Here is a 15340-nt window from a genome sequence, read left to right as displayed (position 1 = left end):
TTAAATTTCAACAAATTATTGTCTAAACCTTATTGATAAAAAAGTATCAAGATAAAATCGTTTTAAGCAATTTTTTAAAGCAAGGCGGCTTTCACTCTAAAGAGTAGTCAGCAATTTCCCAACTTAACTTATCTCCACTTTTTGCTTCAATTCACAGTTTAATGGGAGCTTTCGATCAAATCTCAATAGGTAGCCTTTTCCTTAGCAATTTATTCAGCATTTTTTTTTCCTTCTTTTTCTTTCAAGCTGAATAATTTTTTCAATCTTTTTATTTTTGTTTTTAGCTCCTATTTTTTAAAAACAATAACCTTTATAGCTTTTGTGAACAATAAACCCTAGTCAACAAATCAAAAGATTTTCAACCAAATTTGTCAAAGATGGACTAGTGCACAAAAGTTTATGAACTTAAGATTCAAATCTAAAAATCCCCTAAACAATGCAAATCATCTTTCATTGTATAGATTACAAACCAAGAATCTATTTTTATTCAAATTATTATGTGTCTCTATTTGCATTCAAAGATAGATTATAAATTCTTCAAAAGAACTTTCACATATATACAAAGAAGATCATAATCAGAAAATCAAACCCTAACCAAACCCTAACAAATGATCCAATGGCAACAAAATTTTTGTTTTAAACACATGCCATGATCTTTGAATTTTGTAGAACTCAGTTTGAGGGTAAAGTCCTCTTGGAAACTTGTTCCAAAGACTCAATAGGCACATAATTGATCAAATCAGACTTTTTGATCCACACAGTTTTCACTCTCACTTCCTGAAATTCTTTTTCTCTCTTTACCTCTTTCTTAGGCAAAATTTCAGTTCTAAAAACCTTAGGTGACAATTTCTTTTTCCCTTTAGAACGCACCTCGTTCTTAGCATGAAAATTTTGAGACCCAATTTTAGAAAAATCTTTTTTTTCCTATGAAGGCATGAGTTATACTTATGTCCATTTTTCCCACAAAAAGTGCAATACAACAATTTAGGCACATAAGACATAGCAAAATGTGATGCATCAGGCAAACATGGTTTAGGCATAATAGCAGGTTTAACAAACATTGTTTTACCTTGATTACTAAGAGAAACTTTAACAAATCCTAACCCTGTTTTATCATTCACATCCTTACCCATGTTGATTATCTTATTCAAACTGTTTTAACTCATATTGAACCTTTTCAGTTTATCTCTTTCAGATTTCAACTCAATTTCAAGATAATCATTTTTCAAAGCAAGACATTCCTTTAATGAGTTAGAAACACTTACCTTATCCTCAAGAATGATGATTTATTTCTCAAGCTCAGTGATGACTGACTCTCTTTCAATAACCTTCTGTTTGCCTTCAGTAATCTGTTTCTTTAGATCTTCATTCTTTCATTTTGCTTGGATAAGCTCCTTTGCTAGCTTATTGATTGCCTGTTTGGTCTCAATAGTTTCTTTGACCATCTTTTTCAATCTTTCATCGTCCTTTTCAGCCTCTTCAACCTGTTCATCATGAACTTTAGTTTCTTCGTTATCTGAACTGTCAGAGTCAGATAAATGAACGACATGAGGACCCCTATCAAGAAAAGCGACATAAGAAAAATCATTAGAATCATTTTGAGGAGAATCACTATCACTTAAAGTAGAATTTTCAACCATAGAAACTTTCATTGCTTTTCCTTTATTCCTATCCTTTTGTTCTTTCCTAGGACTAGGACAAACATTGGCTGCATGACCTTTGCCACCACAATTCCAGCAAGTAAATTCTATTTCTTTTGATTCTTCTACTTTCTTTTTATTAAATCTAAACTTTGACGTTTTGTCAAAATTTTGAGGATTAGCCTTGTTGCTATTCCTTCTCCTCTGTTGCCTAATGCAATGTCATCATCAGAGTCATCATTCACAGAATTCTCAACCTGTGTAGATTTTAAAACAAGGTTTTTCTCTTTCTGATTTAAATCAAAATTCTGCATCTCAAAAGTTTTTAGTGAACCTACCATCTCATCAACTTGACAAGTAGTCAAATCCTAATGTTCAGAGATGGTTTCAACGCTAATCTGGAATCTTTTAGGTAAAAACCTTAAGATTTTTTCACAAATTTTTTTATCACTAACTTTTTTCCCTAAATGACGCAATTCAGAAATTATTTCAAGAAGACTAGAATAATAATCAGAAAAGGATTCATCTTCTTTCATCACAATGTTGCCAAATTTATGAGAGAGCAACTGAATTTTGGACAACTTCACTTTTGAAGTTCCTTCACGAGTAACCTGTAAAATATCCCAAGCTTCTTTAGTAGTTTACAATAAGAAATTCTAGCATATTTAGATGGAACAACAGAATTAATAATTGAATATAAAGCTTTGCCATTAGCATCATTACGCTTAGTTTCAATAGCAGTAAAAGTAAAAGTATCTTTTAACTCTTTGACTATTTTACCATCCACAATTGTATCTATTGTTGGAGGTGTATAGCCAGACTCAACTATTACCCAAGTTTTACCACCAGAATTTTGCAAATAGGCTCTCATCTTTGATTTCCAAAAATTGTAATTATCTCATTCAAATAAAGGACCACGTTGATTAGAACCACCTTCTTTTAACGCATAAGACATGATGTTGAAAACAATTTTCGAAAAACATAACAAAACTAAACTTTCCAACAAGGATCAGCTCAGTGTATAGAGATCAGCTCTGATACCAAATTGTGAGTCGTACGCAGCGGAATGTAAACCGGAAAGTTTTAGGTTTTGTAAAATAGATCTGTGTCCTTAACTACTTTACTTATTTTATGTTTTAGCAATTAAACAGTTAATCACATGCAGATAAAATAAAGCAAAGTACAAAGTTAGAGATGACACTATGATTTTAGCGAGGAAACCCCAATTGATAAAATACGTCAACTGTTATGGGAAAAATCTAGTGGACTTGTGCAGTCCAAAGTAAACCAATTCACTATGGTTGGAACAAAGTATACTGAACTTTGACTCTGGCTCACACCCTATCGTTCTACACCACACCAACCGCTGATGATCCTCTAGCTTTGCGACTCCCCGTCTAACAGAAACTTGATCTCAGGCTTACACTTGATATTTATAGAAGAGTAGCAGGTAGATCAGACAGCACTCCGCGAATGCTCCAATCCTTCCAAAGTGTGACTGCGTTTACTTCTATTCTTCAATTGTCTGAATGATGTAGAAGAAGATCTGCTTTGTCTGATCGATGTTAATACAACTGTATGATCACGATCAGGATTCAAACACCACAACTCTAGACTCACTAGGTGAATATATGTGGGTTCTAGGAAGACAACAGAAAAATCAATTTTGATTTTCTGAGAGAAATAAACTTCCTAAGGCTTTGAATAATATCTGAATTATAATGTAAAAGCCGTGAATAAACCAATGTATATGACATGGTTTATATAGATTATAGAATGACCTAATCCCTCTGAAAATAAGGTAAATTTCGTGCATAGGATTTGGTACAATTCTAGACCAACTGAGAAATTAATTAGAAAAAGGAAACTAAAGTTGTATTGCAAACAGAAGGTCTTGAACCTGTTCAAGGAAAGCTGAACCGGTTCAAGTTTGGCAGTGTGTCAAACTTGAACATCTTGAACCGGTTCAAGGAAGCTGAATTGGTTCAAGGTTGGCAGACTCGCATTTCGAATTCCTTCAGCCTTGGTTCATTCTACGGAAATTGTATACTAACATGGAAAGTGTAGAATGTCCAACCTTGTTCATATTCCTTCCTAATATAGTGTTCTTACCCTTTTCATCACAAACTCTTCAAGTAAGGTAAGTTTGAACTCCTTCCCAGCTGTGGAATCCCTGTTGAACTTGATGACTTGTAGAACAAGTAATTTAAATTACAACTCAACTTGGACTTGTTATGTCTATGATAATTGCCAAAAAATAAATAATATCTCACAGCTTCGTGCAAATAATACTGCTATCAAATGACTACCATCCTCCATTAATCATTTGGAAGGCCTCAAAGTCTTATCCCTTGGTGGATGCAAGGGTACAATAATATCTCAATCATTTTTTTCATCTTGGTTTTTACCAAGGAAATGTGAAGATTCTCTGTGTTTGGTGCTTCCTTCGTTAGCAGGTTTGAATTCCTTAACAGAACTTGATCTTAGTGATTGCAATTTGTCTGAACGAGGGATCCCCAGTGACCTTGGCAGCTTATCCTCTTTGAAAATGTTGAATTTAAGCAGAAACAGTTTTGTTAGTTTACCTGCAACCATCTCCCATCTTTCTCAACTTGTATCCCTTAGGTTAGCTGGGTGCAAGAGGCTAGAAGCATTACCAGAGCTTCCATCTTCTATTAATTTGTTATATGCAGATGATTGCCCATCATTAATAAGCTCCAGAGATCTGTTTACAAATAATAGAATACTGGCTAGGGTCACGTTCTCTAATTGCTTTTAATGGAGTGAAAATGTGGTTGATATGTTGCTGAGATTTCTGTTTCAGGTAACTCTCTCTCCCTCTTTCTATATATATATATATATATATTTATATATGTGCACATGTATGTAGTATGAATATGAATTACATGTTGTTTTCTTGGTACAGAAATCCCGTGTATATTTTACTTTTGCTATTATTTTAATGGTTCAGCCAACAGAATTTGGGTACTTCAACATATCTGCAACTGCCTCCAGATTGTTGTGAGGAGAGATATATTGGGATTGCTGTGTGTGGTGTTTTTAACTTCTCAACTCCACACTCATGTTTGAAAATGCGTTTCCATTTAGTAGACCATAATGATAAACAGTGTAGTGAAGACGAGGATTACTTTTGGATCCCCAGAAGTGAGAACCTTGGGTCCAAACATATCATGCTGTGCTATATTCCAACTCAGGAGGTGCATTGGAATAAAAACGAATGGCGCCAACTTGGGGTTTCCTTTGAATTTGTTGATGCGGCAAATGGTTTTAGGAGGTTGCCTCCGAGGAAGTGGGGAGTCCGTATAGTGTGTGAGAAAGATGTGAAAAGTTGGAAGGATGGGTATGGGAATTTGGGAATCATGGACGGGACAGATGAAGCAGTAGCAGTGGAAGACAAAAATAATGGTGTCAACAGAAAGCGTGACAGATTCTGATGATCAAAGCCCCTGCACTAAGAGAGAGCATGTATTTTGAGATGGCACCACAATTGTCAATAAATCTCTTTCAAGGCATTTTCACATTTTGAGTGTCCCATAATATAATTTTTCTCTTTTTAGAATATACTTTGGCCGCATGTGATTTAATGTGAATTGTAACGTCAATGTTGACTATCATTAATATTTCTTCTTCTATCTATATATATTTTCTTCTAACAAAATTAAGTAACTGTAATCTTCATCTCTCTTTATGATTTATTCTAACTCACACCATTGTTGAACTTTCTAATCCTACAGCTGTTTTCTTGATAATGGTAGAGAAATCTAGTAAAAAAGAAAAAGAAAAAAGGGGTATAGAAGGTTTAAAAAACAACTCAGGTCTCCTATCTTATTAGAAAGTTGACATTCAGTCAAGAGGTTTTGAATTGACCTTCTTAGTCAAATTAACATTTTTTCCTAAAAATCAAAATTATACTATTTTTCAGCGACTAACATTTGATTTTTGGAACAAATTTGCACCGAAAAAGTATTGAATTGGTATTTGAGTCATAAATTCATCCCATATTCTCAATTTGCAATATCGTTTCATAAACAAAATGTATGCAATCAATTTTTGAGTCAATGATTCTTCAAAAGCTTTTTTTAGTGTGTACTCCTTCGGTTCTATAATTTAATTTTTTTAAAAGAATTATAATTAATGCATTGTTTCTTTTTAAAATTACTATGTTGTCTTTTTAAATTTAAAAGTGGATGTAATTAAGTTGTTAGATATCTGAAAATTTAAAGGGTAATTATGAAAAATTAGTATTTTCTTTTGCTGTGCATACATAATACATGAGTGCACACCACGAATGGCTTGTCAGGGTACTTCTTCACTTTATATTAGTGTATCGTAGTAATTAGGAAGTAGTTTTCTGTTATACCAAATGATATAATAATTATTAAACATAAAATAAAGGTTAAAGTGCAAAAAAATCCTAAACTATGTTTAAATTTGCGAATAACCTCCTAAAGTATATTTTGTGTATAATAGGGCAAAAAATCCCTAAACTATGTTTGAATTTGTGAATAACCCCCTAAACTATATTTTTGTGCATAATATTTTCTAAACTATCGCATTTTGTTACAAAACACCCTAATACTTATACCATATTTTAATAAATGACCATAATATCCATTCTTATTGAATTACACTTAATCTATTTTTCTTATTGAAATAAATTATGAAAAAAAAAAAAGAAAACATACTAATTTGATGACATATTCTCCATTAATTTTTAAAATTTTTCACGAATATATTAAATGAAAAAGAAGATATTTTTTATTTAGGTAATTTATTAATTTTTCATCAATTTAATATATATTGTATGAAAAAAGAATATATTTTCCTATGGTAAAAAAAATTAAATTGGTTATCATAAGTTTTATTATAAATAATAAAATTTTAATATTAAGTTAATCATTTTAAAAAATGCTACTTACAAATTTACTTACTACTTCGTATCTTTCTTTCTTTTTTCATTTTTATGATAAACTGATACTAATAATAAAATTAAGTTAAATAATATAATTATAATTTAGATAAGAGAAAAGATAATAAAAATTTAAGTGCATCTATAATAGGTATAGACATTTAGGTATATATATATATATATATATATATATATATATATATATATATATATATTCGTCTTATTGATATTTAATTTTAGGGTAAAGTACAGTCACACCCCATAAGGTTTGGCAAAAGGACACTTAGAGAAAACCTATCTATTTTTTGGACAAAAGCATCCCCTGAAGGTTCAAAAATGTACAAAGACACCTCTTTACATGAGAAATTAACCAAATTACCCTTTGACTGTTTAAAAGACTTTTTTAACTTTACAATTTAATAAATTGGACCAATCTACCTTAATGAACAATTTATGCATTAAAAAAAAAACTTTGTATTGTTAACTTCTTCTTCTTTTTTTGTTATTTACTTTATAAAATATCCTAACTTCTTAAAAATTTAGACATCTAAAATTATTTTTTGATCCAATACATATATTTCAAATAAATTATTTTTTGTTTTTATTTCTTTTCTTTTTCTTTTTTATTTTCTAAATTAAGATGCTTAATTCTTTCATCTAAAAAAATTAAACCAATCTCTTTTCCTTAAAAATAAAAAATGTGGTACCAGTATAACTTTATGCATCTTAAATTATATATCAAATATTATGCATTTTCCAACATAAAAGGGAAAAAAAAAATAGTAAAACAAAGGGAAAAAAAAAAAAAAAACAAAGGTATGCATAAAGTTAAGATGTATAAAGTTATACTGGTGCCTATTTTCTTTTATGTTGGGAAATGCATAAAATTTGATATATAATTTAAGATGCATAAAGTTATACTGGTACTATATTTTTTATTTTTAAGGAAAAGAGATTGGTTTAATTTTTTTAGATGAAAGAATTAAGCATCTTAATTTAAAAATAAAAAAGAAAAAGAAAAGAAGTAATAACAAAATATAATTTATTTGAAATATATGTATTAGATCAAAAAATCATTTTATACGTCTACATTTTTAAGAAGTTAAGACATTAATAAAGTAATAACCAAAAAAATAATAATAATAAGAACAATATAAAGTTTTTTTTTTACTTTTTTTTTATGCATAAATTGTTCATGCGGGTAGATTGGTCCAATTTATTAAATTGTAAAGTTAAAAAAGTCTCCTAAACGGTCAAAGGGTAATTTGGTCAATTTCTCATGTAAATGGGTGGCTTGTCCATTTTTGAACCTTCAGGCGGTGACTTTGTTCAAAAAATAGGTAAATTTTCTCTGAGTGTCCTTTTGCTAAATCTCAAAGGGTGTGGCTGTATTTTACCCTTAATTTTATTCTTTTTTTTTTTTTTTGTAAATTAATATTTAATTTTTAATCATGTGAATATGGAAAAATAAATTACTAACATAATATGTAAATCACTTTTATGTTTTAGAAAATATTATTATTTTTATAAAAAATATTATTGTATATATATACACGTCACAACATCTCACACATGGGACATACAGAGAGTTTCTGTTACATACTAAAATATAAGTAGAAATTTTGAAGAAAGATAATTTAATTAATTAATTATTATTATTTATTATTATTATTATTATTATTATGTGGGAGAGAGCTGTTAGAGAGAGACAACAATTGAGAAGAAAAGAATATAATTATAGAAAGAGAAATAAAATAAAATCCCATAAAGCATTTATGGAAAGAAAAATAATAAAATTGAGGTATTATATATAAAAATGAGGGAGAAATGAATGAGGTAGGGTTGCAAGTTGAGCTGGCCCAACCCAACCCAACTCAATCCTAACCCAACTTCAACCCGAATTGGCCTGAATTGTACCCAATATGGGTTATGGTTAAAACCTAGCCCGAATATTTTTGGGCCGGTCAGGTCAAGTTGATGGGTTGAGTTTTTTTTAAAAAAATAATATATATATTTTTTCGGAAATTTGTATATATTTTATATATTTGATTATATTGTTATTAAAAAACAAAAAAAAAAAAAATTTAAGGCAAATCATTTCAGCCTCCCCAATCGCCTCCAGGTTTGATTCTCAACTTTCTCTCTTTCTCTGCAACGATAAACTACAAAATCACTGTATGGACATGTATACAGATATATTTTTTTTCCTTTGATTCACGAAAAGTGAGTACTGATGAGGCATCTTTATTTTTTAACCTTTAAAATTTTGTTTTTGTTCTTTGTTAGTGGGAGAGCGACGTGTAACACTGTGTGAGTGTGTGTGTAACACTGTGTGTGTGTGTGTGTTAAATATATATATAACACTGTGTGAGTGTGTGTGTGTCTGCAAGAATCAAAATTTCAAAACCAATATATTTCAGATCTCTGCGTATTTATTTTGTTGTTGGTAACTAGGGTTTTGTGTGAGATATATCATATATGTGTATATATATGTATAGTATCATCTCTGCGTATTTATTTTGTTGTTGAGGGCGAGGGACGACGGCGGCGGCGGTGGATCAACGGCGGCAATAACAGGGATGGTGGCTGAGAGAGAAAGAGAAAGAAGAGAGAGAGAGGGGGAAATTTTTTTTTTTTTTTTATTTTTAATTTTGGGTTTTGGGTGGGTTCGGGTTGAGCACAAGCCCAACCCGAATATATCCGGGTTTCACAAAACCCAACCCAAGCATGAGCCCGATTTGTGAATTGTATGCCCCAATTTCAAAATTTTTGGGTTGGGGTTGGGCTGGGCTGTGTTAACCTGCCCAAGTTGTAGCCCAAGAATGAGTCAGGAAAGTCCAAATTTAACCTAAGTATCTTATGAGTCCGGTTCCACACCACTTTCATGACTGGGGAGCCATATCACTTTCCACCGACTTTTCATTAAAAAAAAAAAGGGCGAAATTGCTAATATGTCAAGCACAAAGCCAATGTATAGATACCAAATCCTCACACAGGGCCGGCCCTGGCGCAAGGCGACCAAGGCAGTGGCCTAAGGCCTCAACATTTAGAGGACCTCAAAATTTTTAGCCCCATAAGTGATAGGTTCAAAAAAAAAAAAAAAAAAAAAAAAAAAAAAAAAAAAAAAAAAAAAAAAACACACACAACTAACTTAAGCCTCTTACCATGAGTGATAGGCCCAAATAAAAAGAAAAAAAAACTTAGCCCCTTACTATGAGTGATAGGCCCAAATAAAAATAAAAAATATTTAGGCTCCTTTCCATGAGTGAGAGGTCACTTAGGCTCCTTTCCATGAGTGATAGGTCCAAATAAAAAGAACAAAAAAAAAAAAAAACTTAGAGCCCTTCCATTAAATGAATTCACAGCCCATTGCCCTTTTATTACTTTATGCGTATGTTAGTGTGCATTTCAATAATTAAAAGGCCTCACATTTAAATTTTCCAGGACCTCTCAAGATTTTGTCAACCTCAGGGTCAGCCCTGTCCTCATAGAAAGTGAAGCATAGTGTTCCTTCTAGCTACCCTTCAAATCCTTCACACATTCACCAGATTTTTGGTTACCAATGGCTTCCACGAGCGCACACACAGTGTCTTCATCTTCAAATCCTAAACCTAAATGGAATTACAAGGTATTCTTAAGCTTCAGAGGTGAAGACACTCGCAAGAACTTTGTAGGCCATCTGTTCACTGCTTTGTCTTATAAAGGAATCTTATACCTTCAAAGACGACAAACAACTCAAAAGAGGAGAAGATATTTCACCAGCACTACTCAAAGCAATTGAAGAATCTAGATTCGCTTTCATCGTCTTCTCCAAAAACTATGCTTCCTCCAAGTGGTGTTTGGATGAACTCGTGAAAATCGTGGAATGCAAAAAGACGATGGGGCAGACAGTGGTACCAGTGTTCTACAATGCGGATCCTTCAGAAGTAAGGAAACAAACAGGGAGCTATGGATTAGCCTTTGAAATTCATGAGAAAGTTTTCAGTGGGAACATGGAGAAAGTGCAGCGATGGAAGACTACTATAGGGATGCAGCAAATATATGTGGATATAGCGTTCCGGATACAGCAAACGGGTAATTACCGCAAAACTCACATTTTGAATATATCAGGTTTTGCATGATTGAAAAAAAAAAAAAAAAAAAAAAATTTTAAAAAAAAAGGCAATTTTGAATATTTATTTTTTAAATGAAGTTCAGAAAAGAGACATTTTTGGATAGCAGTCTTTAATAATCCTATCAGAACTCAAAGGAAGTCATAATATAAATGCCAGTTAATGCAAATTAATAAAATTTAGTTTTCTTTTTCTTTTTAATTTTTTTTTTAAATTAAGAAAATTTTAAAAAAATTTCCAAGGTATTTTCATTTTCTTACAGACACACCATTAAGAAAAATTTAGGAAAAAATTTGTAACCACTATTGAGGAAAAAAAAATTATAACCACTATACCAAATGAGTTATTTGTATTAATTTTAATTTTATATTAAGAGAACCCATTTTTTTAAATTTATATTAAGGGACATTTTTGTCATAAATATATCATTTTGCAACAACTTCGAGAGTTATGGGGGTTTTATGTCAACTTTTTCATGCAGAAGGGTTTCTTGCTATAAATTGAAATTTGAGATGGTTTAATGCAATTTGCCCTATAATTAAAAGAGAGAAAACAGAGGTGGTGGCGGCAGTGGAGAGGTGAAGAAGAGAGAACATAGGATGGGTGGTGGTTGAGTGCAAGAAATGGTGTAAGTGGGCAAAGGCAATTTTATCTTTTTAATATTTTGAGTTGCTTATGCCAACATGACACATAGAATAGTCGTAGTTTGTTGATTTTACCGCTACCATTCACAAATTTGATGACTTGTAGCTTTGACAGGTGTGTTGCAGTTTTATTTTAAAAAGTTTAAGCCAAGTAATAAAGGCAAACCTCATGAGTGGTTATAGGTATTCGCCCTTAATTTCAATATACTTTACATACATATTTCTTGGGCAACATTGACACTTAGGTTTGAGAAAGAGATATAATAAGGGAGTGGGCACGTTCTGATATCACTTGTAACAGGTTTCTTGTTACCATCCAATCTAAAAGTTTAAAATGTTAGGTGGTGCTTCCTACTGAGCATAGCTTCGGCAAATCACTTAGCCTAATTCGTCTTTAGGGTAAGAGCACTTGATTAGTTAGCTATTGTGCACTCTTTCTAGGGTGATTGTTTTTAGGCACCCCTTATAAGCCCCAAACCCTCCCCATCCGTATCCAATGTGAGTCAAGATCCTTGTGATGAGTAGCCAATTTGTAATATAATTGGTTAACGTCCTTAATGTTAATTTGGCTTACACAAAACACCAAAGTCATAAAGAGAAAAAAAAAAATTACTCTGTCCACCCTTAAGGTTTGGAATAATATCCTATAGATGAAACTTTTGCAAAAATAACTCTTACATTGTCAAAGTTTATTGGAAAAATGTTGTTAACTTATTAATGTGATTGACATTTTTGCTCTTAATATCTTAATTGTTCTTAAATAAAAAATATATAACAAGAATAAGGAAAATTAAAATACTATTGCTCCCTTTCAAAACCTTTATATTTCTCTAATACCCATCTGACCATTTTCTTTTCTCTCTCTCCACTGCCACTCCTCTGTCTCTGTCTAAACTCGGCCTCCACCACTCCCCTTCACCAATGTCATAACTCCCTATTTGTCACGACCTACCCACACTGTGTAGATATTATCTGCTTTGCATACCCTCCTCTCGGTGCCCACGGTTTGCTCAAAACCCATCTACATGGTTAAGGGGTGTTTACACATGTAAGTCCTAGCAACTTATCCCTCTTAGGCGATGTGAGATGTCACAATCATCCCCTCTTGGGTCCCAGTGTCCTTGCTGGTGTGACTCGCATAGGCTTGTATACGCCCCCATTTTTGGTTTGGGATTAGCTCTGATACCATTTGTCACGACCCGCCCACATTGTATTGATATTATCCGCTTTGCATACTCTCCTCTCGGAGTTCACAGTTTTTCTCAAAACGCGTCTACATGGTTAAGGGGTGTCCACACATACAAGTCTCGACAACTTCTCCCCCTAGGTGATGTGGGACGTCACAACCTCCTAATCACTGAAACACCTGCCCATCGACGAACCCTAACCCCTTTCCACCACTATAACCAAAATATATCTCCTCACATCCCATATTTTAACATGAACATGGAAACCAACCCATAAAACCTCAAAGAAAATAATTCTAAAAGGATAGGATTAATTAGTCTTTCACCTCATATCTTAGGAGGAGTTCGAAATTCCTTGGGACCAACTTCAGGGAATTTCTCGATAATTGTCCAGTGTATGTGTACTCGATAGTTAACTATGAGGTGCTATACGAGGCTTGACACCAACAGTATTGATCAAAATAAATAAATAAATTGATAAAAACTAGTTGAGACTACTTTAATAATGATACCTGTAATACCCCTAATTTTAAAATGATAGTCTCGGCATGTTAATTATTGTTTATTGCATTTTCTTTGATTATTTGCTTATGTGCCTAGTTGTATTATTTATTGTCTTTAATTGAATTAATTGTTTTATTTAATTGAAATTTTATTTAATTGAATTAATTGTGTTAATTGTTTAAATGGTTTATTTGTATTATGTATTGTATTTAAATAAGTAATTGGTTTATTTGATTAAATTAGTTTTATTAATTATTAAAGCATAGTTAGGGTTTTATATGTCTAGGTAATCACGTTTTGGGGTTTAGCCGATTTAGTTTTAGATTTAATTATTTTTCTTTTCCTTCTCTGAGCGTAAGTAGAATTAGGGTTGTGGTTTTCTTAAGCCTATAAATATATAAGTACGTCTGTCTAGGGTTGGGAATAACTTATTCACGTACATAGTAACTTGAGAGGAAAAACAGAGGGAAGTTTGAGAGGAAAACAGAGAGGGACTTGAGAGATTAACCAGAAAGGCTAAAGGAGGAAGGAAGGGATTACTTCTAGATTGAACCAAGAGCAATGGAGGTGTTGAATGGTAATCTAGAATCTATCGGAAAACTTAGAGACGGTGGTTTAAGGTTTCAAAACTGAAATCGAAGACAAGTTTTTATTCTAACTCCTTCCCTTAAACCTGTGTTCTGTGCATACTTAGGTAAACTCCAGGGTTTAAATTAATGTTAAAACATATCTTTTAAGCATGTTTGAACTGTATTTAATTGCGTTGAATTAAACTGGTTTGGGGTTGATTGAAGTTTATAATTGAATCTTGCTGCCGTTGGTTTTAAGCTTGGGTTTAATTTATGTCGTTGATGCATAATAATGCTTTATAATTAATCTAGAATTGAAATTGAACCCTAGGAACTGTATTAGATATTACAGAGGGTTCTGCAACATTGTCGGAGGCGAAGAAGATGAACATAATCGGAATACAGCTCTTAAAGGGAGAGAGAACCAGCTCCCAAAAGGAGGAAGCCATCTCCCTCATGGCCACAGCTGGCTCCCTCCATGTGGGAGCCGGCTCCCAAGGGTGGGGAGCCAGCTCTCAAGAGGGGAGAGCTTGCTCTCAATTTTTGACAGCCTGCTCTCGCCCTGAAACGCACAGAAATTGTTTTTAGGGCTCTGTTTGGCTGTCTAGGGTATTCCTAGGTTGTTTAAATTGCACTAAATGATTTAAATAACTACTATGGACTTATAAAAATATTGGGAACCATTATTACATTAATGTATTATGGGATGGAGCAACATGAAGTTACGGAAAAGCCTACATGTTGAATATTATTTTCTTGATTTATTTGCTTACTGAAACTTAGCAAATCTTTTGTATATGATTTAATAATGTTTAATCATATTTCAATAGTGTTATAAGTGTAGTGGATTATCTGAAAATAGCTATGCTTTGATTGGATTAAATTGATGTTTTAATTTGTTGTAAACTGCATTAATTTATTGATTGTTTGGAGGATTTAAATGCTTAGCCTTATTTTAGCAATTTAAAGGTTTGGAACATGATTTTTAGGCCTTATAATGAATGCCTAATATGGTCATATATGTATTAGACTTTAGTTATGCATATCTTGGAGTATGGTGGATGAGTTACTTATTATTGTTTTATCAATTATACTATTTGGAGGATTGTATGCACCAGTATGGGACAATGGCATACTAGGGATGGATTAGTTTAATCACTAAGTCCTACCTATTCTGGATTAAGGTATGGATTAACCATAAAGGTTAAGTCGTACTCATATTGGTGTCAGGTTAATAAACAATTGAATGACGTAATTTGGTTTCTGGATGGATTTTTATACATATGTCAAGCCACTATATCAGATGGATGATATTTTGTATTAGGCTTATACGGGCTTTATATATTTATGATTATGGTGCCGTGATATGAGCTTGAGTCTCAGGATCATGGTTAGGGTGTGTAATACTCCTAATTTTAAAAGGATAGTCCTGATATTTTAATTAATTATTTATTTACATTTTTATTGGTTTAATTGTTTACTTGCTTGTTTTATTTGAATTAATTGAATTAATTGTTATTATTTGACTTATTTTTTTATTATTTGAAATAATTGATTAATTATTATTTTTATTTATTATTTGTCTTTAATTGAATTATTGAAATTGTTTAATTATTTAATAAATTAATTGGATTAATTAGGGTTTTATGATTCACGGTGTTGCCGACTTGTGTGTTTTTCATTGCCTACGTAATTAGAATTAGGTTAACTTAAGTGGTCTATAAATATAACAGTTTAATAGTCTGCAAGGGTTT

The 15340-nt window shown here is 32.1% G+C and overlaps 1 protein-coding gene and 1 pseudogene across 1 annotated transcript; both read left to right on the top strand.

Moving 5' to 3' along the window:
• Nucleotides 1-2021: 2021 nt before the first annotated feature.
• LOC132270068 (uncharacterized) lies at nucleotides 2022-5095 on the top strand. Its single transcript, XM_059771278.1, has 3 exons — nucleotides 2022-2052; nucleotides 4097-4367; nucleotides 4612-5095. Exons 1-3 carry the CDS (start codon nucleotides 2022-2024, stop codon nucleotides 5093-5095), a joined length of 786 nt encoding a protein of 261 aa, XP_059627261.1.
• Nucleotides 5096-10132: 5037 nt separating this feature from the next.
• On the top strand, nucleotides 10133-10691 carry LOC132270067 (TMV resistance protein N-like; annotated as a pseudogene).
• The last annotated feature ends 4649 nt before the right edge of the window (nucleotides 10692-15340 follow it).

This window comes from Cornus florida, unplaced genomic scaffold (genome assembly GCF_030987335.1).
Source record: "Cornus florida cultivar Cherokee Brave unplaced genomic scaffold, ASM3098733v1 CherokeeBrave_3.0.0_Hap2_Chr08, whole genome shotgun sequence".
NCBI lineage: Eukaryota > Viridiplantae > Streptophyta > Magnoliopsida > Cornales > Cornaceae > Cornus > Cornus florida.
The sequence above is the reverse complement of the archived record's forward strand: the minus strand, read 5'-3'. Positions and strand labels throughout refer to the sequence as shown.

Bases quoted from the DNA above. Each gene is read 5' to 3' on its own strand.
- LOC132270068 (XM_059771278.1), top strand. From the start codon at position 2,022: ATGGTTTCAACGCTAATCTGGAATCTTTTAG. The intron at 2,053-4,096 runs GTAAAAACCTTA...CTTCGTTAGCAG, and splicing joins GCTAATCTGGAATCTTTTAG to GTTTGAATTCCTTAACAGAA. The intron at 4,368-4,611 runs GTTTACAAATAA...TTAATGGTTCAG, and splicing joins TTAATAAGCTCCAGAGATCT to CCAACAGAATTTGGGTACTT.